This window comes from Pelodiscus sinensis, chromosome 1 (genome assembly GCF_052426305.1).
Source record: "Pelodiscus sinensis isolate ZL-2025 chromosome 1, ASM5242630v1, whole genome shotgun sequence".
In the NCBI taxonomy this organism is placed as follows: Eukaryota; Metazoa; Chordata; order Testudines; family Trionychidae; genus Pelodiscus; species Pelodiscus sinensis.
The window spans coordinates 361,147,922-361,173,936 of record NC_143052.1 but is presented as its reverse complement, the minus strand read 5'-3'; the positions used below and the strand labels follow the sequence as shown (position 1 = coordinate 361,173,936).

The following is a 26,015-nucleotide window of genomic DNA, read 5'->3' as shown; positions in this document are numbered from 1 at the left end:
GGGGAGGGAGACAACTTACCAGCTCCCTGCTGGGCAGACTGATGTCCATCTCATACAGGACTATATTCAGGAAAATCCACTTCTGCTGGAAACTGACCCAGACATCCAGGAGGGTTCCTGTTGAGAGGAGTATGGAGCTGAGCATTCCCAAGGTGCCTTCCAGGGCACTGGCTTGCTCCCTGTGCCAGAGGATGCATGCCCCATGCTAGAGAGGGAAAGGCTCAGGGGTTGGTCCCGACTAGGGTGGGCCACTGCACTTGCAAAGCTGAAGCAGAATGGAGGCACAGCCTACAAAGCACACAGTGGCAGGCAGACAGCTGTGGTGAACCTGCACTAGAGGCCATGGGCAGGAACAGACCCAGCAGACGTGAGTGGGAACAGCCCCCCAGATGGGCATGGGTGGGAACAGCCCCACCAGGCATGGGCAGGAACAGCCACCATGTGGGTGTGGGTGGGAACAGCCCCAGTGGGCGTGGGTGGGAACAGCTCTGGCAGGTAAGGGCAGGAACAGTCCCGGCGGGCAAGGGTGGGAACAGCTCTGGTGGGCGAGGGCAGAAACAGACCTAGCAGCCTTGGGCAGGAACCACCCCCCCCAGTTGGGCATGGACAGAAACAGCCCTGAAAATCATGGGCGGGAAAAGCCTCTGCAAGCGTGGGCGGGAATAGCCCCCCAGGTGGGCGTGGGCAGGAAGAGCCCTTGCGAGTGTGGGCGGGAACAACTTCCCATGTGGGTGTGGGCAGACAGAGCCCCTGCGAGCGTGGGTGGGAACAACTCCAGCGAGTGTGGACGGGAACAACCTCCCAGGTGGGTGTGGGCAGGCAGAGCCCCTGCGATCGTGGGTGGGAACAGCTCCAGCGAGTGTGGACGGGAACAACCTCCCATGAGGGTGTGGGCAGGCAGAGCCCCTGCGACCATGGGTGGGAACAGCTCCAGCGAGTGTGGACGGGAACAACCTCCCACGTGGGTGTGGGCAGGCAGAGTCCCTGCGAGCGTGGGTGGGAACAGCTCCAGCGAGTGTGGACGGGAACAACCTCCCACGTGGGTGTGGGCAGGCAGAGTCCCTGCGAGCGTGGGTGGGAACAGCTCCAGCGAGTGTGGACGGGAACAACCTCCCAGGTGGGTGTGGGCAGGCAGAGCCCCTGCGATCGTGGGTGGGAACAGCTCCAGCGAGTGTGGACGGGAACAACCTCCCACGTGGGTGTGGGCAGGCAGAGCCCCTGTGACCATGGGTGGGAACAGCTCCAGCGAGTGTGGACGGGAACAACCTCCCACGTGGGTGTGGGCAGGCAGAGCCCCTGCGACCATGGGTGGGAACACCTCCAGCGAGTGTGGACGGGAACAACCTCCCACGTGGGTGGGGGCAGGCAGAGCCCCTGCGATCGTGGGTGGGAACAGCTCCAGCGAGTGTGGACGGGAACAACCTCCCACGTGGGTGTGGGCAGGCAGAGCCCCTGTGACCATGGGTGGGAACAGCTCCAGCGAGTGTGGACGGGAACAACCTCCCACGTGGGTGTGGGCAGGCAGAGCCCCTGCGATCGTGGGTGGGAACAACCTCCCACCTGGGTGTGGGCGGGAACAACCTCCCACGTGGGTGGGGGCAGGCAGAGCCCCTGTGAGTGTGGGTGGGAACAGCTCCAGTGAGTGTGGGCAGGAACAACCTCCCACGTGGGTGTGGGCAGGCAGAGCCCCTGTGACCATGGGTGGGAACAGCTCCAGCGAGTGTGGACGGGAACAACCTCCCACGTGGGTGTGGGCAGGCAGAGCCCCTGCGATCGTGGGTGGGAACAACCTCCCACCTGGGTGTGGGCAGGCAGAGCCCCTGCGACCATGGGTGGGAACAGCTCCAGCGAGTGTGGGCGGGAACAACCTCCCACGTGGGTGTGGGCAGGCAGAGCCCCTGTGAGCGTGGGTGGGAACAGCTCCAGCAATGTGTGAGGGGAGGTGGAAAGATGGGTTATAACCTCTCCCCTGTGTAAGGTGGGGGCTGGGTGGGGCATGGGGAACACTGGGGTGTCTGATGGGAGGTGGGGAGATCATAGAATCATAGGATGCATTTAAAACTATAGGCTTTTGTCAACAGAACTTTTGTCAACAGATACTGTCGACAAAGCTTCTGTCGACAAAGAGCGTCTAGACTACATCCAGATACCCAGATACCACGAGTTGTAATACCTAGCGGTCCAATGTAATCGCCGCCCATTGATGTTGAAAAGGTCAAAGTCGGTGGTGAAAAAGATGAGTGACCTGTTGTTCCATCTTCACTGTAAGGCCTTGTTGCAGGCCCTCGACCGAACCAGCAAACTTGCTGCTTGGAGTTTTGTTGATTGAGTGTACGGGATGGTTGGGGTCGCCTATGACGTGGGCGCTGTTTTGCAGGTGATTGTTCTATAGGTCGCTGCTGGTATTGTTGTCTCTGAGAGGGGTAGTCGTACCTCCTCTGCTATGGATAGTATCTTTTGCGTCGAAGGGGGTGTGTGTACATCCCCAGGACGTGGAGAATAGACCGGGAATCTTGTCCGGAGGACCTCATCCATCTTTTCTGTGAACAACTTGTTTTTGTCAAAAGGGAGGTCCTTCCACTTTCATGTGAAGCTCCTTTGGAACTGCTGCGGAAGTAAGCCAAGAAGAATGCCTCATTGCTATCGCAGTTGCAGTGGTGAGAGCTGCTGTGTCTGCCACATCCAGCGAGATCTGCAAACTCGCTCGTGCCACCACAAAACCCTCTTGCACAAGAGACTTTAAGAGGGGACGCTTGCTTTCTGGCAGGTATTGAAGAAGCTGTGCTATCTTTTCAGAATTGTCAAAGTTGTGATTCGATAACAAGGCAGCATAATTAGAAATGCAGGGTTGCCAAGGAGTATACTTTCTTGCCGAATATGTCTAACTTTTTGACATCTGGTGTTGTCTTATACTGCTGCTGTGCTGCGTCTACCACCAGTGAATTCGGCTGTGGGTGGTTAAAGAGGAATTCTAGATTCTTGGAAAGGACAAAATATTTCTTGTCCGCTCTCCCGCAGGTTGATGGCACCGAAGCTGGTGTCTGCCAGATGATGTCTGCCGCTTCCATAATAGCTTCAACAATAGGGATGCAACTTTCGCGCTCTGCCTTCGGTGCAAATTTTTCAGCAGTCAATGCTGTTTCGTTTGCACTTCTGTTAGCTGGATTTCCTGGGACTGAGCCGCACGCTTGAAGAGGTCCTGGAAACTGTTTAAAATCGTCCGGTGGAGATGTGTCTGCTGGGAAAACCGCCTTGTCTAGTGAAGAGGATGAGCAGCCAGGAATTGGATTTTCAGTCTGCTGGTCCTCCACTTCTGACAATTATTTGTCCTCTAAGTCCGATCGCTGTGTTGTGGCACCCGGGCTGTGTGTTGGAGAGGTCAGCTGACGGTTATGGTGTTGCTGTGGTGGTGTGTGTCCCGCTATTGGTGGGCTGGCGCATGAGGGTTGTTGCTGTGTACGGTGGTGGACATGTGAACGTGACAGGTACGGAGAATCATGGTGATGATCGTAATATCGATCTGATGGGTGAGGCGATGAACACCTGGATGATCTACAACTGGTATGTCACCTCTCGTAGGTGGCACGCAGAGAATAGCAATAGCGTGGTGACCGTCTGTATGGCGGAGAGTAGGATCGGTGCCTGTAGCAGTTGCTGTAGCACGGGTGCCCATATGGGGAATAGCGCCTATGGTAGAACCGCTATCTTAGGGTATGTCTAGACTGCATCCTTCTGTCGGCAGAGGGATGCAGATTAGGCTGGTTGACATTGCAAATGAGGCAGGGATTTAAATATCCCATGCCTTATTTGCATAAAATGGCCACCACGTTTTGCTGACTCAGCAGTTTGTTGGCAAAAAGTGGCAGTCTAGAGTGGGATCTGTGGAGAAGAAAGCCTTTTTCCACAGATCCCTTATGCCTCCTGCAAGGAGATTTACAGGCCATTTTTATGCAAATTATGCATGGGATATTTAAATCCCTGCCTCATTTGCAATGTCGACGTGCCTAATCTGCATCCCTCTGCCGACAGAGGGATGCAGTCTAGACATACCCTTAGGCTGTGGTGCCGGTAGACATGGTGCAGAGGCGATTGATATATTGGAGAAAGAGAAGGAGAAGGACCCGGTGAAAATCTTGGAGAAGGTGAGTGGGAAGTCCCCTGTCTCCCCGTATTAACAGAAGTGCCTCAGTGCCGGCTCCTGCTCCAGTGCCTGTGTTTGAACAAGTTGCGGCACTGCTGTGTTTACTGGTGCAGGGGCTGTTTGTGTTGCAGGACTGCCGCGCGGTGCCGACAACGGAGCTTGTTGTGTTGCCAGTGCTGGGAGAGTTCCCTCCGGTGCCGCTGCTGTCCGCACAGGTGGCTGTTGCTCCGACGCCGCTTGCAGGGTCGAGCGGAGAGGTGCTGGCACCTTTGTAGCGTGGGTGCAGCTTGGCGCCAAAGAGGCTCTTTTGGACGCTGCAGCCTTCTTTACTTTTGTCCCTAACCCGGGTACTGAGGTTCGCAGGACAGAGCCAGAGGACCCTGGCTTATCTTCCGCCGTCCTCTCAGGCGGGGAGATTTTCTTCCTTTTATCTGCCAGCGGTTATGGGGAAGAGACCCTTCTCTTCTGGGTCCTTCTGCTACTCATGTACTAGTGTGATATTTGTATGTGAAGTTATGAATATGGGCTCTGGGCTGGTAGTGTGAATGTTCTCTACCTGAGACAGAGCAATGCGCCTAGACTGCCTGTTATAAAGAAGGAATCTCCAGTGAATGACTGTGCTAACTAGCACGGCTCCAAGGACAATGGCTCTCGGGGTAGCCAATACACACACGAGGAATGCGCCTGGAAACCTGCAGACTGGCCAGTACCTCATGGACACTGGTATGTGAAACATGTATCATGTGACCAACTCCAGCTGGTACCAAGAATGGATCTATAAGTGCCATGAAGCAGTCTCCATCTTGGAGTCTTGCTACTGACCCCAGATGCAGCCTTGCGAGGGGCAGCGAGCGGGAAGGAGGCCGACCCATCCTGACAGAGGATGGGCAACAGAGACTTCTCAGCTGGCAGTTTGTAACATCTCTGCTGAGAGCCTGCATCGAGAACTGGGGGACTGGTGCATGTGATGTATTCTCCTTAATAACCTTATTATCCACCTTTTCTTTATTTTATTAATAAGCCTTTAGATTTTAGATTCTAAAGGATTGGCCCAGCAAGCTCAATCGGGAAAGATCCAAAGTGAAATCTCACTGGGATCTGTGGCTGGTTCTTTGGGATTGGGAGAACCCGTTCAGGGTAGGTGAGATTGGGTTCTATAACCCCTGCAGACAGGGGAGTTGAAGAGGGAGTTAAGCAGAGGGAGTGACTGATGGTGACCCGAAGCGCTTGTGCCAATACTTCTCCTGTCTCCTCCACCTGTGCCTGTATCCAGACAGAGAACCTGAGCATGGATGCCTCTACCCAGGTCCTGGTGTGGTCTTGCAGTATTTGTGGCTTGCAATTCCCACTGACTGATATCCAGGCTGGGGGAGACAACCATTGTGAAAGGTGCCTGCTGGTGGAATCTCTCAGGCAGCAGGTGGGAGAGCTACAGGAGGAGGTGGCCAGGCTGAGGAGCATTCGAGGCCATAAGGAGTTTCTGGACAGTATTCCTGTGGAGTCCACTGAGGTCACTGTCCTAGGATGTGGGACTGCTGACCTGCCACTTATGGAGGAGGCAGTGGTGCAGGGTGAGCACTGGCAGCTGGTTACTTCTGGCAGCAGGCAGTGTTCCACCCCTGCTCCTAACCCTCCCACTGTATTGTTACATAACCATTACACTATACTTTCTGCAGGAGACAAGGAGTCACCCCCCACAGTGGAAGAGACCAGACAGAAACGTAGGGTAGTGGTGGTTGGAGACTCTCTTCTGAGGGGAACGGAGGCGCCCATCTGTCGCCCTGACAGTTCATCTCAAGAGGTATGCTGTCTGCCAGGGGCCCGTATCCGAGATGTTACGGAGGCATTGTCGAGGATTATCCGGCCCTCTGACTACTACCCCATGCTACTCATCCATGTGGGCACAAATGATACTGCCAGGTGTGACACTGAGCGGATCAAGCGTGACTACAGGACTTTGGGAGTACAGGTGAGGGAGTTTGGGGCACAGCTGGTATTCTCTTCGATCCTTCCTGTCAAAGGCAGGGGCCCGGGCAGAGAGAGGTGCATCCTGGAGGTGAATGCCTGGCTGCGAGGATGGTGTCGCCAGGAAGGCTTTGGCTTCCTGGACCACGGGGTGCTCTTCCAGGAAGGACTGCTTGGCAGAGATGGAGTTCACCTTTCCAGGAGCAGGAAGGCCTTGTTTGGACACAGACTGGCTAACTTGTGAGGAGGGCTTTAAACTAGGTTCGACGGGGACAGATGAGCAAAGCCCACAGGTAAGTGCTGACTGGGAGATGGGTTGGAAATGGGGGGGACTATGGCCTCTAATGGCAAGGAGAAAGGAGGGTCAGGGCACAACAGGGAGGCAAGATCAAATCAGTATCTTAGATGCCTATATACAAATGCGAGAAGTATGGGTAATAAGCAGGAAGAACTGGAATTGCTAACAAATAAATACAACTATGATATCATTGGTATTACAAAAACCTGGTGGGCTGGGACGCACGATTGGAATGTTGGTATGGAAGGGTACGGCTTGCTCAGGAAGGACAGACAGGGAAAAAAGGGAGGAGGGTTGCCTTGTATATTAAAAATGTACACACTTGGACTGAAGTGGAGATGAACGTAGGAGATAGCTGTGTAGAGAGTCTCTGGGTTAAGCTAAAAGGGGTAAAAAATGAGGGTGATGTCATGCTAGGAGTCTACTACAGGCCACCTAGCCAGGTGGAAGAGGTGGATGAGGCCTTTTTTAAACAATTAACAAAACTAGCCAAAGCCCAAGATTTGGTGGTGATGGGGGACTTCAACTATCCAGACATATGTTGGGAAACTAACACAGCGGGGCACAGGCTATCCAATAAGTTTCTGGACTGCATTGGAGACAACTTTCTGTTTCAGAAGGTTGAAAAAGCTACCAGAGGAGAAGCTGTTCTGGATTTGGTTTTAACAAATAGGGAGGAACTAGTTGAGAACTTGAAAGTGGAAGACAGTATAGGGGACAGTGATCACGAAATAATAGAGTTCATGATCTTAAGGAAAGGTAGAAGGGAGACCAGCACAATTGAGGTTATGGATTTCAGGAAGGCAGATTTTGATAAGCTCAGAGAACTTGTAGGTAAGGTCCCATGGGAAGCAAGACTGAAGGGAAAAACAACTGAGGAGAGTTGGAAGTATTTCAAAGGGACGTTGTTAAGGGCCCAAAAGCAAACAATTCCGCTGTGTAGGAAAGATAGAAAATATGGCAAAAGACCAGCTTGGCTTAACAAGGAGATCTTGCATGATCTCAAAATAAAAAAGGAGTCATATAAAAAATGGAAACTAGGACAAATAACAAAGGATGAATATAGGCAAGCAACACGGGATGCAGGGGCAAGATTAGAAAGGCAAAGGCACAAAATGAGATCAAACTAGCTACAGGCATAAAGGGAAACACGAAGACCTTTTATAAATACATTAGAAGCAAGAGGAAGACCAAGGACAGGGTAGGCCCACTGCTCAGTGAGGAGGGAGAAGCAGTAACAGGAAACTTGGAAATGGCGGAGATGCTCAATGACTTCTTTGTTTTGGTCTTCACCGAGAAGTCTGGAGGTTTGCCTAACGTAGTGAATACAAGCAGAGAGAGGGTAAGTTTAGAAGATAGGATACACAAAGAACAAGTTAAAAATCACTTAGGAAAGTTAGATGTCAGCAAGTCACCAGGTCCTGATAAAATGTATCCCAGGATACTCAAGAAGCTGATACAGGAGGTATCTGAGCCTTTAGCTATGATCTTTGAAAAATCATGGCAGACAGGGGAGATTCCAGAAGACTGGAAAAGGGCAAATATTGTGCCCATCTATAAAAAGGGGAATAAGAACAACCCAGGAAACTACAGACCGATCAGTTTAACGTCTGTCCCAGGGAAGATAATGGAGCAGGTAATTAAGGAAATCATATGCAAACACTTGGAAGGTAATAAAGTGATAGGGAATAGCCAGCATGGGTTTGTGAAGAACAAGTCATGCCAAACTAATCTGATAGCTTTCTTTGTTAGGATAACGAGCCTGGTGGATAAGGGAGAAGCGGTGGATGTCATATACCTAGACTTTAGTAAGGCATTTGATACAGTCTCGCATGATATTCTTATTGATAAACTAGGCAAATATAACTTAGATAGGGCCACGATAAGGTGGGTGCATAATTGGCTGGATAACCGTAGTCAGAGAGTCGTTGTTAACGGTGCTAAATCCTGCTGGAAAGGGATAACAAGTGGAGTTCCGCAAGAGTCTGTTTTGGGACCCGTACTGTTCAATATCTTCATCAATGATGTAGATATTGGGATAGAGAGTACGCTTATTAAGTTTGCAGATGATACCAAACTGGGTGGGGTTGCAACTTCTTTGGAGGATAGGGACATAATTCAAAATGACCTTAGCAAGTTAGAGAAATGGTCAGAGGTAAACAGGATGAAGTTTAATAAAGAGAAATGCAAAGTGCTCCACTTAGGAAGGAACAATCAGTTCCATACATACAAGATGGGAAGCGACTGTCTAGGAAGGAGCATGGCGGAAAGGGATCTAGGGGTCATAGTGGACCACAAGTTGAAGATGAGTCAACAGTGTGATGCTGTTGCAAAAAAAGCAAATATGATTCTAGGTTGTATCAACAGGTGTGTTGTAAGCAAATCTCGGGAAGTCATTCTGCCGCTCTACTCTGCACTAGTTAGGCCTCAGCTGGAGTACTGTGTCCAGTTCTGGGCGCCACATTTCAAGAAAGATGTGGAGAAATTGGAAAGGGTACAGAGAAGAGCGAGAAGAATGATTAAAGGTCTAGAGAACATGACCTATGACGTCAGGCTTCATGAACTGGGCTTGTTTAGTTTGGAAAAAAGAAGATTAAGGGGGGACATGATAGCGGTTTTCAAATATCGAAAAGGGTGTCACAAGGAGGAAGGAGAAAATTTGTTCCTCTTGGTTTCTGAGGACAGGACAAGGAGTAATGGGCTTAAAGTGCAGCAAGGGAGGTTTAGATTGGACATTAGGAAAAAATTCCTAACTGTCAGGGTGGTCAAATATTGGAATAAATTGCCAAGGGAGGTGGTGGAATCTCCCTCTCTGGAGATATTTAAGAACAGGTTAGATAGACATCTGTCAGGGGTGGTGTAGACGGAGCTTGGTCCTGCCTCGAGGGCGGGGGGCTGGACTCGATGACCTCTCGAGGTCCCTTCCAGTCCTATGATTCTATGATTCTATGATAACTGTCACGTTACTGGATTTTAGGGGAGCAGCCAGATCACGGCTGCAACCCTGGGGGGGGGTTGCCCCAAAAGTTGGTACAAAGGGGGCCATGTGAGGTGTCCACTGAAAGCTTACTTTATACTGATTCTGTATATGCTATTCATATAAGTGTATAATGTCTATGTGTGAAGAAAGAGTTACTCACCTTGTGCAGTAACGGTGGTTCTTCGAGATGTGTCCCCGTGGGTGCTCCACTCTGGGTGCTGGTGCTTCCTCGCGCCGGCGACCAGAAACTTTTCTAGCCGTTTCTGCCGCGCTGTGCAGGCGCCGTGGCACCCTCTAGTGTCGTTGGAATTGAAGGGCGCCTGCGCGCGCGGCTCCTCCGTTCCTTCTCTACCCGCTAGAGCCGTGGTCACCAACCAGTAGATCGTGATCTACCGGTAGATCTCTGGGGCTCCAAGAGTAGCTCTTGAGCCCTCTCTGAACTGCGCACCTGCGCAGTACATTTACATTAGATTTCCTCGTGTAATGTAGGCAGGGCTTCAAGGAAGGGGCGGGGCAGTAGATCTTCGCCTGTTCTGAGACGTAAAAAGTGATCTTGGGTGTAAAAAGGTTGGAGACCACTGCGCTAGAGTATAAGGCTCCAAGCAGGGGAAGGAGGGAGGGTAGTGGAGCACCCACGGGGACACATCTCGAAGAAAAAGAAGTTACTCACCCTGTGAAGTAATGATTGTTCTTCGAGATGTGCCCCGTGGGTGCTCCACTCTAGGTGTCGGGTCCCGTCCCGGCGCCGTGGCTCAGCGAATTTTCATAGCCGTGTCCTGCCAGCCCATGCATGCGTGCTCCTTCACAGCACCATTCACGCCTTTGATCAGCCGCGCGCAGGCTGGCAACCGCCAGTTCCTCTCATCCGCTCATCTAAAAGAGAGAAGAAAGAAAACCGGAGCGGGGAGGAAGGGCGGGTCGTGGAGCACCCACAGGGCACATCTCGAAGAACAATCGTTACTTCACAGGGTGAGTAACTTCTTTTTCTTCTTCGAGTGGCCCCGTGGGTGCTCCACTCTAGGTGACTCCGGAGCAGTACCTAAAAAGAGTCCAGAGCGCTCCGAAATAAGGCTTTATGATCACGACTAAGTACTGCCGTAGCTACCGAAGAGTCCGAAGCAAACTGGTCAACTATAGCATAATGTCTCATAAAAGTGACATTAGAGGACCATGTTGCTGCCCTGCAAATGTCCCGGAACGGGACTCCCTTCAGGAAGGCCGTAGTAGCGGAAACCGCTCTGGTGGAGTGGGCCTTTGGAGGGTTTGGCAGAGGTTTCCCTCGTATAGAATGGCACATAGATATGCATGAAACTATAAGTCTCGAAATACGTTGGGAGTTCAATAGTTGGCCTCTAGAACGGTTTGCCAATGACACTATTAAACGGTCCGTTTTCCTAAAGTCTCACGTTCTATCAATGTAGAATGCCAAGGCTCTTCTTACATCCAGCGTATGCCATATTGTTTCTTGCACTGAGGCATGGGGTTTAAGAAAGAAGCACGGTAGAACCTCTGGTTCATTAATGTGAAACTCAGATGACACCTTTGGAATAAATGCTGGGTGAGCTCTCAAAGTGACTGAGTCTTTAGAAAAAACGATATAGGAAGATGAAGCCATGAATGCTGCTATCTCACTGACCCTACGAGCTGAAGTAAGGGCTCGGAGAAACAAAAGCTTGGTGGTAAGTATGTGTAACGGAATAGTGGCTAGAGGCTCAAAGGGAGGATGAGATAGAGCTTCCAATACTAAATCCAGATTCCACGAGGGTGGAGGGGGTCTGCGGGGTGGGTTGAGGTTCGCAAGCCCCTTTAGGAATCTTTTCGTAGTAGGGTGTGCGAATATAGAGAAGGAGTCGTCCATGTGATGAAAGGCATTAATCGCTGCCAAATGCACCCGTAGGGAAGCTATGGCCAGTCCATTATCCTGGAGTTGCAAAATGTAGTCCAATATACGAGGTAAAGGTGTGGAATAGGGGTCCAGGTTGTTAACCGCACACCATGCCTGGAATCTGGACCACTTAGCTATATAAGTAGCTCGTGTAGAATCTTTCCTGCTATGTATCAACACCTTCTTGACCCGCTGGGAACAACGCTGTTCGAAACTGCTAAACCAATGAGCATCCATGTTGTGAGGTGTAAAATCTCGGGTTTCGGATGGCGCAGAGATCCGTTGTCCTGGGTCAAGAGATTTGGAAGGAGAGGTAGGGGGTACGGTGCCCTTACCGACATCTGATGGAGCATTGAGAACCAAGGTTGAGGAGCCCACGCTGGGGCTATAAGAATTACTCGAGCCCCATCTATGCTGATTTTCTCGAGAACCTTGGGTATTAGAATGACTGGGGGAAAAGCATACAACAGCATCCGTCCCCAGTGGAGAAGGAAGGCATCTCCTAGTGACTGACGTCCTATTCCCGCTCTTGAACAATAGGTGGGGCATTTCCTGTTGTTTTCTGTGGCAAACAAGTCTACTGTCGGAAACCCCCACCGCACAAATATATGGCTTAAAACCTCTGTGCAGAGTTCCCACTTGTGGTCGTGGGGAAAACGTCTGCTGAGTGAGTCCGCTACTAAGTTGTCGGTACCCGGAAGGTAGGATGCTACTAGGATGGTGTTGTTGTGAATACACCAATTCCATAACCGGACAGCCTCCGCACATAGAGAACGAGATCGGGCGCCTCCCTGCCTGTTGACATAAAACATAGTTGCCATGTTGTCCGTCATGATTCTGGTAGTTGTATCCCGTATGTGGGACTGAAAATGCTTGCAAGCATGTCGTACCGCCCGCAACTCGAGTATGTTGATATGTAACATCATTTCTTGAATTGACCAGCGACCCTGAATTGTCAGGTTGTCCATGTGCGTCCCCCAGCCCGTGAGGGAAGCATCTGTAGTTATCTGCCTTGTAGGCTGCGGATGATGAAATGGGATGTCCGTGAGGAGATTGCCCAGTTTGGCCCACCACTGAATAGACTCTCAAACATGTTGGGGTACCACCAACGGTCTGTGGATACTGTCTTTTGCCGGACTGTAAACCATGGCCAACCAATGCTGGAGGCAACGAAAATGTAACCTTGCGTTTTGTACGACTACGGTGGAGGCCGCCATGTGGCCCATCAGTTGCAAACAGACGCGTGTAGGAATTGTCGGAGCATGCGTGACAGTATGTACAAGGTCTTGAATCGCCACAAAACGCTCCAACGGTAGGTACGCCCGTGCCACGGTTGAGTCGAGCCGTGCACCTATAAAAACCAGGTCTTGGCACGGAATTAATAATGACTTTTTTACATTTATGAGGAGGCCCAGGGATGCAAACTCGCTGGACACTGTCTGCACCATATGACATGCCTCCACATATGTTGAGCCACTGATTAGACAGTCGTCCAAATAAGGGAGTATTGTCACACCCGTCCTGCGTAAATGAGCCGCCACTAAGGCTATAGTTTTGGTGAAGACCCGGGGGGCGCACGCCAATCCGAACGGTAGAACCCGGTACTGAAAATGTTCGTTCCCTAATTGGAATCGAAGAAAACGTTTGTGAGCCACGTGAATAGCAACGTGGAAATAAGAATCCTGCAGGTCGAGGACTGTAAGCCAATCTCCCTTGTTCAACGATGGAATGATAGTTGATAAGGTCACCATCTTGAATCGGCATTTTCGAAGGTGGCGGTTTAACCTTCGAAGGTCTAAGATGGGTCTCCAGCCTCCCGATTTCTTCGGAGTGAGAAAATATTGGGAATAAAAGCCTCTTCCCCAAAATTGTTTGGGTACTCTCTCTATTGCCCCGATTGCGATTAAGCGAAGAACTTCTTGTTTCAGCAGTTGCTCGTGAGAAGGGTCCCTGAAAAGGGACGGGGTGGGTAGGGTGAAAGGGGGAATGGAGAGAAAAGGAATTGAGAGGCCGTACTTCACCACTTCTAGTACCCATCTGTCTGTGGTGATGTTGGACCACTGGTGGTGATATGATTTCAGTCGAAGGTGGAAGAGATGAGGAGTTTCGTTTTCTGCATTGATCAAGGAAAGCGTGCTTGCAACCTCGACGGGGAAGTCAAATCTGCTGTTTGGTTGAAGATTGATTGACTGAACGATTTTGTTGGGGCCGTTTCCACTGAGGACATTGCCTAAGACGCTGATTATCTGACATGCGTGTCTGTTGCCTGGGAAAATTAAAATCGTACCTTCTCTGATAAGGGTAATAGCGCCTACGCTTAAAATTGGGCGTGTACATCCCCAGTGTACATAGGGTGGCACGAGAATCCTTGCCCGAATGGAGGACTTCGTCAGTATTTGCTGCGAACAGCTTAAGCTTATCAAAGGGGAGATCTTCAACTTTACTTTGCAGCTCCTTTGGTGCTCCCGCAAACGAAAGCCACGATGATCTCCTCATTGCGATACCCGTAGCCGTGGCCTGCGCTGCTGTGTCGGCCACATCCATTGCAATCTGCAATGCAGTGCTACATGCTGCGTATCCTTCCTGTACTATCGCTTTTAGTAGAGTTTTCTTAGCGTCAGGAAGATGTTGTAATAATTCCGCTAGCTTTGAATAATTATCAAAATTGTGGTTTGATAAATGAGCCGAGTAGTTTGCAATACGTAATAGAAGTGTGGCTGAAGAATAGACCTTCCTACCAAATATATCCAACTTTTTATTGTCTTTATCAGGGAGCGCATTTTTGTACTGTGGTGCTTTGGTCTTTCGCTGTGCTGCGTCAACCACTAACGAATTGGGCTGAGGGTGATTGAATAGAAAATCTAGCCCCTTTTCCGGCACAAAGTATTTCTTGTCGGCCTTTTTACTGGTAGGAGTAACTGAAGTTGGCGTTTGCCATATCTCGTCCGCCACTTCCATGATTGCTTCGTCAATTGGTAAGGCGATCCTTGCACGCTGCTGTGGACGGAGGTTCTTTAAGAGACGGTGTGTCTTCACCGGAACATCTGCCAGCTGTATTTCCTGCGTGCCTGCTACTCGTTTAAACAGGTCTTGGAATTGTATTAGATCGTCCGGTGGAGACAATTCACCTGGACAGACTGCCTCATCTGGTGAGGAAGATGCGCAGTCCGCTGGAGAGGTTTCTGGCTTGGGGTCCTCTGTGTCAGACAGCTGCCCTTCTTCCAGCTCGGACTGATCCTGTTGGACAGATTGGTTTGTCGATGGAGGAGGTGAGTTTAACTGTTGTGGTTGTTGAGGTAAGTATTGTGTGATTGGTGATCAGCAGTTGCATGATGATCCCCTATGTGAAGATAATATATGTTCACGGTGGGTACCGCCGTCGCACGAGCGATAGTAGTGCCCGTAGTAGCGCTCAGAACGTGACGGAGAAGAATGACGCGACGAACGTGCACTATTGTGTTGAATGTAATAGACGCGGTGTGGAGAACGTCTAGAGGACCCATATCTAGATGACCGACCCAGTGAACGAGATCGTGAACAAGATCGCTGTGCTTCTAGATATACTGTGTCTCTATAATCGCGCTGCCTGTATGCGACATAGATCGGAGAGACACTATAGTCTCGATATCGTGCACGCCTTGGTGGCGATGGAGATGGTCCTGGTGAGAAAACTGGGGAGGCAGATCTGTCCCTCCCATGAGTCTTTGATAGAGCTTTCCTAGGTATTGAGGCACTGTCAGTTTCCATGGCAACTGGGGAGCTCTGCACAGAGTGAAAGCAGAGCGGTGCCGGGGAGATCAGCTGTAGCTGCTCTGCTGTCCGTGCCAATAGAGTGCTCGGTGCCGACGTCATTAAATTTGCCGGTGGCACCATGTCAGGAATGTGCACGGCTAGGTCCGGTGCCGTCACAAGAGGTGCCGCTGGAGCCTGCACCGCTGACGTTGATGCCTCTGAACCCAGCACCGGCTGGCTTGTCAGTTTCAGCGTTAGTGCTGCACCGCCAGCTGGCGAAGCTGAAGCTGGTGCCGCCGATGCCGGCACTGAAGCAGCCCGAGCCCTCGGCGTTTGCAATCCCCTATCACCGGGGTCAGTAGAGGAGCGGGACCTCGCGGGGGTCAATTTGGGGGCTGCCGAAGCCCTTGAGGCTGCCGGAGGGAGGGAGCAAGCCAGGGACGGCTTTGCCCTCTTTGAAGTCACCGGTCTGGGAGAAGTCGCTCTCCTCTTAGAATCAGAAGTTTTTGCTGAGGCTGAAGAGGGTATCGGATCAGGCTGCAGCGCCTTGTCAAACGATATCATCCGGAGCTTTAATTCCCGCTCTCTGCGGGCTCTGGACGTAAGCTTGCAACAATGGGTGCACTTTTGGGGAACATGCGATTCACCCAGGCACCTTATGCAAGCGTCATGGCCATCAGCCGCCAGCATAGCTTCGCAGCAAACTGAACATTTCTTAAAACCGGGGGATCCCGGCATTGCTAGGAGCCGAAGAGGGTGGCTGGATGCCGACCCAGGCAATCTCTGTCTTTTTGCTGTTTGTCAATTTCAGCTTTCTTTAGCGCTTGGCCGTAGCGCTAACAGAGTTGATCTGAAGAGAAAACTTTTTTTTTTTTTTTAACAATAGAACTGTAGAACAGGAACACGACTAACCCTAAAAGTAACTATTTACACTGAGAAAACAAACTAATAATGCTAATGAGAAACATAGATCTAACAACACAGGGAGCTCCGACCACGACCTGAGGCGGTTGAGAGGAACTGGCGGTTGCCAGCCTGCACGCGGCTGATCAAAGGCGTGAACGGCGCTTTGAAGGAGCGCGCATGTGCGGGCTGGTGGGACACGGCTATGAAAATTCTCCGAGCCGCGGCGCCGGGATGGGACCCGACACCTAGAGTGGAGCACCCACGGGGCCACTCGAAGAAGAACCTCCATTACTGCACAAGGTGAGTAACTCTTTCTTCTCCTTCAAGTGGTCCCCATGGGTGCTCCACTCTGGGTGACTACACAGCAGTTGTTGGCTCATGGAGGTGGGTTTGGAGCCGCGTGGTAGTAACTGCGGATAACACCGCTTGTCCAACTGCCATATAGGATGCTATGGAGGTGGAAAGAGCATAGTGTTGCGCAAACGAGTGGTCAGATGACCAGGTAGCAGCGTTGCAAATGTCCTGCAGTGGAACGTTATGAAGGAAGGCAGTCGTGGAAGCTACCGCCCTGGTGGAATGAGCTGTGATAGTTCCAGGTAAGTCCTTGCCATATAGGGTGTAACAAGTTTTAATGCAGGATGTAATCCATCTAGAAATTCTTTGAGATGAGACTGCTCGTCCCTTAGATCTTGCAGCGTAAGAGATAAAAAGTCTAGGTGAGGCTTGCCACGGCTTTGTGCGATCTACGTAGAACACCAGAGCTCGTCAGACATCAAGAGTGTGACATGCAGTCTGGATTGGGTCCACGTGCGGCTTCGGAAAGAAGGCAGGTAAGTGTATGGGTTCATTCATGTGGAAGGGGGAGGGTACTTTAAGGAGGAATTGAGGGTGGGGTTGGAGTATCACCCTGTCCTTTGAAAATACAGTGTATGGAGGGTCAGCCATCAAGGCCGCAAGCTCACTCACCCTCCTGCTAGAGGTAATGGCGACGAGGAAGGCTACATTCATAGACAAATGAGACCAGGAGCAAGTAGCTATTGGTTCAAATGGCGGTTTCGTCAGGCTCTTTAGAACATGGATCAAGTCCCAAATGGGGACTGGTGGACGGACAGGAGGAAAGGTACTCTGCAGACCTTTAAAGAAACGCTTTGTCAGTGGGTCAGCGAGAAAGGAAGCGCCCCACGTAGAATGGTGAAAAGCCGCTATGGTGGCAGCATGGACCTTGATACTGCTAAGTGCCAGGCCGGAGTGTTTCAAGGATAGTAAGTAGTCCAGTAAGGTATGTACAGGAGCGAGGTGTGGTGAGCTTGCGTGGGTTTGAGCATACCAGTGGGAGAAACGAGTCCACTTGTTCAGGTAGGTTTTCCTGGTGGAACGTCTCCTACTATTAATTAGAATGTCTTTCACTTGTTCCAAGCAGGCAGTCTCGGCATCCTGGAGCCATGAAGGAGCCAGGCATGGAGATTGAGCTTGAGAACATTTGGATGAAGGGTCCGACCGTGGTTCTGCGAGAGGAGGTCGTGGTGGGAAGGAAAGGGATCCGGATCCGTCACCGTCATCTTGAGGAGGTAAGGATACCACGTTTGTCTGGGCCACGCAGGTGCCACTAGAATGACTAGCGCTTGGTCCGTACTGATCTTGTTGAGGACTTGGTTTAGGAGCGGGAAGGGGGGGAAAGGCATACAGGAGGGAGGCATCCCATGTGATGGAAAAGGCGTCTCCGAGGGAACTTTTCCCCAGGGCTCCTCTGGAGCAGTAGAGGTGGCATTTTCGATTGTTCTTTGTGGCGAAGAGGTCCACTTCCGGTTGGCCCCAGTGAAGGAAGAGCAGAGTGAGGGCGTGTCTGTCGATCTCCCATTCGTGCTGGTCCATGAACGTATGGCTTAAAGCGTCTGCTGTGACGTTGAGTATCCCGGGAAGGTAAACAGCCGAAGGGGTGACCCCGTGTGATAGGCACCAGGTCCACAGCTTGGTAGCTTCTGAGCACAGGGAAAGGGATCGAGCACCACCCTGACGGTTGATGTAGTACATGCAGGTGGTATTGTCCGTCATGATGGTGATGGTCTTGTGAGCTATGTACTGAGCGAAATATTGGCATGCATATCTGACTGCCCGTAGCTCGAGGAGGTTGATATGCAACGTTTGCTCCATAAATGACCATTTGCCTTGGGCTCTGATGTGTCCCAAGTGAGCTCCCCATCCCATGAGTGAGGTATCTGTTATAAGTGTGAGAGTGGAAGGTGGGCGTTGAAAAGGAACGCCGTGTAGCATGTTTTGAGGAATTGTCCCCCAGAGCAGGGAGTTGATGATGCGTGGTGGAATAGCGACGGACTTGGAGAGTTGGTCTCTGGAGGGTCTGTAAACCATCGTGAGCCAGGAGTGGAGAGGTCTCATGCGGAGTCTGGCTAAACTGACAACATAGGTCGTGGAAGCCATGTGTCCGAGGATTTTGAGGCAGTGGCGGACCGTGACAGTTGGTACTGCTTGTGCTGCTTGGACAAGGTCGCATATCATTGCGAACCTGTGTTCGGGAAGAGTAGTCCTTGCTGCGACTGTGTCGAGGAGGGCGCCTATGAATTCCAGTCTCTGCTTTGGGCGTAAAGTGGATTTTGTGTAATTTACATGAAACCCGAGGCTGAGTAGAAGGGCTATTGTGGTATCTGTCATGGTCTTCGTTTCGTTGAAGGACGCACCTTTTATGAGGCAATCGTCCAAATACGGGAATATTATGATGCCTTGGCATCGAAGAGAGGCCATTACGACCGACAGGGGTTTTGGAGAACACCCTGGGGGCCGTAGACAGTCCAATCGGGAGCACCCTGTACTGATAGTGTTGGGTGCCCACTGTAAACCATAAGAAGCGTCTGTGAGCAGGATGAATTGTAATGTGGAAATATGCGTCTTGAAGGTCGAGAGACGAAAGCCAATCGTGTTGATCGAGTTTGGGAATGAAAGTTGAGAGGGTGACCATCTTGAAACGGTGGTATGCGAGGTATTTGTTGAGGCGCCTGAGGTCTAAGATGGGTCGCCAGCCTCCTGTCTTCTTCTGGGTTAGGAAGTAAGTTGAGTAGAAGCCCCGGCCTCGAAATTGTGTTGGTACATATTCTCCTGCGCCCAGTTGAAGAAGGTGTGAAACCTCTTGTAGGAGGACGGTTTCGTGAGATGGGTCCCTGAGAAGGGACAGGATAGGAGGGTGGGTGGGGGGAAGAGAGGTAAAGGGGATGATGTAACCAGATTAAATCAGATCCAAGACCCATTTGTCCGAGGGGATGAGGGATCATTGGTGGAAAAAGGCTCAGAGGGGGTGGTGGAACTGAGGGGTAGCAGTTGGGAATGTCAGCGGATTGGCTTCCTGGCTCTCGACGTGACCTTCAAACCTGCAGCTTGCTGGATGGGGTGCGACGTGTTGCTGTTGTTGTCGCTGTGGTCTACGACGTTGAAATCTCTGTTTGCGGTAATCGTACTTGGGTTGTTGCCGGAACGGCTCTCTCAGGCGTTGGTAAGGCTGGTACCTAGTTCTCTTGAATGGAGGAGTGTACATTCCGAGGGTCCTGAGGGTAGTACGAGAGTCCTTCATAGAATGCAACACCTCGTCGGTCTTAGCTGCAAAGAGGTTGGTTCGATCAAAGGGTAAGTCCTCAACCTTTTGTTGAAGATCCCTAGGTACCCCAGATGCTTGTAGCCAGGAAATTCGGTGGAGCACTATCGCCAAGGCCGTAATTCGAGCGGCGGTGTCTGCCACGTCCATAGAGGACTGCAAAGCTGTGTGGGAGATGGTGTGGCCCTCCTGCATAATATTGAGCAGGGTTGACCGTTTATGGTCCGGGAGGTGCTGGAGGAGATCCTGGAGCTTGGAATAATTAGCGTGATCATAGTCCGCAAGCATGGCGGTATAGTTCGCAGCCCTGAGGAGCAATGTGGACGAAGAGTAAACCTTTCGGCCCATAATGTCCACATTTTTGTGATCCCTGTCTTGTGGGGTTGTTCTTAGGTTAGGTTGTTTACCCTTGTGCCGTACCGAATCCACTACTAGGGAGTTCAGAGGTAGGTGGGTGAAAAGGAAGTCCATATTTTTTGGAGCGATGAAGTATTTACGGTCTGCCCTCTTATTTGTTGGAGTGACGGATGCTGGGGTCTGCCAGATATTGTCGGCCGGATCCATAATAGCCTCATCCATGGGAATAGCAATTCTGGAGGCGGTTGGGGGCTGAAGCGTACGAAGAAGGCGATATCATTTGACTTGCACCTCTTGGAGATCTCTTTCCTGAGCTATAGCAACTCTTTTAAACAATTCCTGAAATTTTTTTGTGTCGTCTCCCGACGGTGGGGCTTCGGTGGTGACCGCTTCGTCTGGGGAGGAGAAGGAATTGTGTAAAGGAGATCTGGTCTCGCCCTCAGAGAGGGAGTCATGTGCGTCTGAGGGGGCTGGAGAATTCGGCTCAGTGGCAGATACGGTGGCAGGAGGCGAGGGAAGAGGTGGCCTGGAAATAGTAGAAGAGGGTCGATGGTGACTCTTCTTTGGATGTGACTCCCAGGGTTGCCATTGAGTGGTATATGGCGGGGGTGGGTAAGCATAGTGCTGTGCATACCATGGATGCGGAGTGGGAGGGTATGCATATTGAACAGTAGCCGGCTGCCAGGATGGAGGTCTATGTGCCGGGCTAGAGTGTTGTGATGAGAACCTGCTCCTTGGTTCGGTGCTGATGTCACTGACTGAACGAGAAGCGGACAAGGAGCGCTGAGATCTCACCGAGTGGATAGAGGAACCCAGGGATGGCGGTGCCGAGGAGGTGTGGCTCCGCAGTGGAGATTGGTACCGCTCATGCCTCTGAGACGGTGCGGGGTGGTGTGGTTTCGGTGGTAACGACGCCGCTATCGAGGGGGTTGTCGGTGCCGAGGTTTGTTCTGGCACCAGAGCACTAAAAGGTGGATTATCGGCACGGGCCTTTTTTGGTGCCGAGCACAGTGCCGTTTTGGCATGCTTCGGTGCCGAGCGCTCTCTCGATGGCACAGTCGGTGCTGAGGATGGCTTAGGCGCCGTAGCGGTCAGTGCCGCTGATTTTTGTCTTGGCTCTGAATGAGCTCTTTTGTGCGGTGCCTGCGTCTTAGGTTGCGACGTGCCGGAGGTTCCTGGCCTATCCTCAGCGCTAACCCGTAATGCTGATGGTGCCGAGGATAGGGATGGAGTTGGAGAGAGACCGGTTTTTGATGCCGTGGAAGAAGAGTGGGTAGGGGGTTGATTTTTCTCCATACCCTTAGTTAGTTGAAGTGATCTAGAAAGCGTAGGCGAGTCCTCTGAAGAGGGATGGAGGGACTTCTCGTATAAGAGAGTCCTTAGTCTATTGGCCCGGTCTCGGCGGGCCCTCGCTGTTAATTTGGAGCAGTGCAGGCACTTTTGAGTCTGGTGCGCCTCCCCAGGGCACTTAATATAAGTGGAGTGTCCGTTGGAAGCAGGCATGGCATCCCGACATGACTTGCAGCGTTTGAAGCCCGGCGAGCTGGGCATGAGGGGTGGGGAAAAGTGGCAAGCAGCAACGAGAATTTTTTTTTTTTTAAATAACTAGACGGGGAGGCGGGTAGGGCTAAAGAACTTGGCTGATGAGGTAACTAAGGGAATAAAATGAGATATTTAACTATTTTTAGAGAAAGTAAGGAGAACAGAAGGCTCTCCATCTGCTGCCGAGGACGGTAGAGAAGGAACTGAGGAGCTGTACACGCAGGCGCCCTTCAATTCCAACAACACTAGAGGGCTCCACGGCGCCTGCGTGGCGTGGCAGAAATGGCTTGAAAAGTCTCCGGTCGCCGGCGCGAGGATGCACCAGCACCCAGAGTGGAGCACCCACGGGGACCACTCGAAGGAGAAGTTATAAATATGTGCTCTGTGTTGATGCTGAAAGATTCTCTGTCTGAGGCAGGGCAATGGGCCAGGAATGTTTGCCCATGGACATGCTGTCACGTTATTGGATTGTGAGGGGAACAGCCGGGTCACTGCTGCACCCATGGGGGGGTGTTGACCCCCTTTGTACCACTTTTGGGGCAATGTGTGGGGTCAAACAAAAGCTTACTTTCTTCTGATTCTGTATCTGATCTTCATATATCTGTATAACGTCTATGTGTGGAGTTAGGAATCTGTACTCGGAATGGAGAGTGGAAGTCTCTCTGAATGTGCTTGAATAATGGGCTAGGAATTTTTGCCTATGGACATGCTAATGAGCAAAGCTCCAGGGAACAATGGGCCTCTGGAGGCCAAAGACACACCTGGCCACTGGCCATGTGACTCCCTCCAGCTTGGAAGAAATCAGGAAGGAGGGATAAATAGGCCATGTGGTCTTAGATCTGCTCCTGACCCCAGATGCAGCCTCCCAGGGGATCACGAGCCGGGAAGACCTGTGGATCCATCCTGACCTAGGATGTTCACCAAAGACTTTTAAGCCAGCAGCTGTAACATCTCTGCTAGAGCCTGCATTGAGAACTGGGAGATTCGATGCATGTAACGTACTATTCCTTTAACAACCTCACTCTCATGCTTTTCTTTCTTGTAGTAATAAACCTTTAGATGTTAGATGCTAAAGGATTGGCCCAGCGTGATTTGTGGGTAAGGTCCAGAGGGGAAATTGACCAGGGATCTGTGGCTGGTTTCTTGGAACCGGACAGAACTTGTTCGGGGGAGGTGGGATTGGGCTCTAACATCCCTCACCTGTGTATGAGGCCCGGGGCCATCTGGGGCACGGATATTGCTGGGGTGCCGGAGGGGTTGTGCTCGTGAGGCTTCTGGCTGGCCAGGCAGGCAGCTGAATCGCTCTGTGGGACTGGTTTGTGGCCTGTTTGGGAAGATCTCCAGTCTGGGGGCTGTAAGGAGCCCCGAATTTGAGCAATTTGCCCTGAGCGGACGCCCTCAGCTGTGCCCAGACCCGGCCCAGCCTGTCACACCACACTATGGAACTGAATTACTAATGAGCTGCTCTAACTACACCAGTGGTCTTCAAACTTTTTAAGCATGAAATCACTTTTTGAATTTAAGTGAAATCCAGGATCTACCTCAAACCCAAATACCCCTGCCCCACTGTGTCGGTGCATTGGGGAGCCCCGATCCTGCCCCCCCATCCTCAGCCAGGCCATAGAATAGGTTTCTTTGCTTCTCAGAGATCCAGCGCATCACAGGCTCAACGTTGCCAGCGGAGCCAGGGCAGAACCCTAGTCCTCTTGGGGGGGGGGGATTCGCAGGCCCCTGAACCCCCCTGCTTGGACTTAGTCTGCTTCCTTCATGCTTCTCTCTGCCAAGACTGCCCCTTCTCCCAGCCACAGAACACCCCCCCCCAGTGAACCCTTCCTTTGTTCAAACTCCTTCCCCTGGCCAGGTATGAAGTTGCTAATTTATGGCCTACATGCCTGCCCTCAGGGACCACCCCTCCACTGGGCAGTGCACACAGACACGCGCAGTCTCTGCAGAGGGGTCACCCACAGCCCAACATAGCAACCAGTGACTGCCCAACCAGACAGGATCCAGAGCCACAAGAGTGGACAGCCCCCTGCTATGCCACACCCACCTCCTTCCTGCCCCTTCTCCCAGGCCCTGCCCCTGCTCACTCCATCCTCACACACTTTTATCAGGCTGGGGGCAGGAATTTGGGGGACAGGAAAGGTTCAGGACTGGGGCCTGGGTTTGGAATGCAGGCTCCAGCTGAGCACCGCTTACCACAGGTGGCTTCTGGGTGATGGTGCAGGGGGCTAAGGCAGGCTCACCCTGCCCTGGCCCTGCACCACTCTCAAAAGCAGCCAGCAAGCTCTCTCCATCCCTGCCCCCCTCTGCTCTGTGGAGGTGGGGTACAGAGTGGAGGGAGGAGCACCGTGAGATCAGTAACTCCCTTTCCTATTCTTCCCGTGCCCTGCACAGCAAGCAGGAGGCTCCCATGGGTGGGGAACAGCTCCAAGGCAAAGGACAAGGGTAGCACGGCAGTGCTGAGAGGGGCAGCTGAAGTGCGGGCACTTGATAGTCTCCTGGCCAAAGCTCTCAGGGTCACCTGTGAAGGGCTCCAAGATCTGCCGGTAGATCCCGATCGACTGGCTGGTGACCACTGGACTACACCATTGCACTGAATTACTAACGAAGTACTCTAACTACTCTATGGAACTGGAATACTAACAAGGTACTCTGACTACACTATGGAACTGAAATACTAACGAGGTACATTGATTACACTATTTAATTGAATTACTAACGAGATACTCGGACACTAACTACACTATTGAACTGAATCACTAATGAGTTACTCTGTTACTAACTACATAGGTGTCACGTTACTGGACTTTGAGGGGAGCAGCCAGATCACTCCTGCACCCATGGGGGGGTGTTGGCCCCCAAAATGGTATAAAGGGGCCATGTGGGGTGTTGAATAGGAGCTTACTGTCTGCTGATCCTGTGTACGCTAGTCATGTGATTATATAATGTCTGTGTGTGTGGGTAGGAATCTGTAATCTGTGTGGAGACTGAATATTTCTCTGAATGTGGTTGAGCATTGGGCAGAGCCCGGCCTATGGACATGCTAATCAGCGAGGCCCTGTGGGACAATGGCACTCAATGGGCCAAGGACACACCTAAAGCATGAGGGTGGACACCTGAGAGCTGCCAGCAGGGAACACAGGGATAGGCCGCTGGCCACGTGACCTGCTGCAGCCAAGAAGAGACCAGGAAGGATGTATAAAGAGGCCATGTGGTCGACTCCATCTCTTGGCCTCAGCTCAGCACTTCACCCCAGAGGCAGCACTGCAGGGATCGAAGAGCCAGAAAGACCTGTGGACCCATCCTGATCCTAGGATGCGCAACAAGAACTTTTAAACCAGCAGCTGTAACATCTCTGCTAGAGCCTGCATTGAGAACTAGGAGATTCGATGCATGTAATGTACTATCCTTTAACAACCTTACTCTCATGCTTTTCTTTATTGTAGTAATAAACCTTTAGATGTTAGATGCTAAAGGATTGGCCCAGCGTGATTTGTGGGTAAGGTCCAAAGGGTAGATTGACCAGGGATCTGTGGCTGGTTTCTTGGAACCGGACAGAACTTGTTCGGGGTAAGTGGGATTGGGTGCTAGGACCCCCCACCTGTGTATGAGGCCTGGGGCTATCTGGGGCACGGATATTGCTGGGGTGTCGGAGGGGTTTTGCTCGTGAGGCTTCAGGCTTGCAGCTGAAGCGCTCTGTGGGACTGATTTGTGGCCTGATTGGAGAGGTCACCAGTCTGGGGACTGTAAGGAGCCCCGAGGTTGAGCAATTCGCCCTGAGCGGACGCCCTCAGCTGTGCCCAGACTTGGCCCGGTCCGTCACAATAGGTAACTGCAAAGCTCTGCTAAAACAGGTGAATGGATATTGGTAGAGTGGGTGACAGACAGTGGGATACCACCAAGCCGTTCATCTCAGGCCAAGTGTGGTGGAGAAGGAACTGAGGGGGCTGGCCAAGGCACCAAAGGTGCCACAAGAGGTGTACTGCACACGTGTGGCCTGGACGGACATGGCTACAGAAAATTTCCCTCAATGGCCCTGGGATGCACCAAGACCTGAAGTGAGGTGCCCCAAGGACAACACTCCAAGAACTATTATCCACCCTTTTCCACACCCCTGATGAAGTTATCAGGCAGCAGGATGTAGGAGACCAAGTACCTTTTCACCCAATACCCAACTCGCTGACCTGGGATGTTGTGATGGCAAGTAGAATTGAGTTCAAAAAAGAAGAGAAAGTTCCTCATTGTGGGCAGCCTAGCTCTTCACCAAGGGCAAGTGGAGGATTTGGGGCTCTCCACAGTGGCCTGGACTCACTGAGCAGCTCTTGCCACAGCCTGACTCTTGCATTTGGCCTAAGCAGGGGGTGGGACCAAAGGAGAAAGAGGAGGATGGGGGGCACAGGTGTGGCACAGAGCCCCGCGCTTCTGGGGTAGCCCCACCAGACAGGCTGGTAGGCTGCAGGAGCTTCCTGGGAAATGCGGTGGGAGGGCCACATCTCCAGAGGTTACAGATCGAGAAGGCACAAGGAAGCTTGGGATAAGCTGCTTGGACTCGGGTTTGCAGACACGGGAGCATGGGGGCAAGTTCCAGGGCCAGCAGGTCTACATGTA

The 26,015-nt window shown here is 51.7% G+C and overlaps 1 protein-coding gene across 1 annotated transcript in view; it reads right to left on the bottom strand.

The window, feature by feature from the left end:
• Nucleotides 1-26,015, bottom strand: part of DNHD1 (dynein heavy chain domain 1) — a 274,296-nt gene that overhangs the window by 112,209 nt on the left and 136,072 nt on the right. Inside the window, exon 19 of the mRNA XM_089775427.1 lies at nt 20-117. Within this exon, the coding sequence (XP_089631553.1) occupies nt 20-117 (98 nt within the window). The remainder of the gene's footprint in view (nt 1-19; nt 118-26,015) is intronic.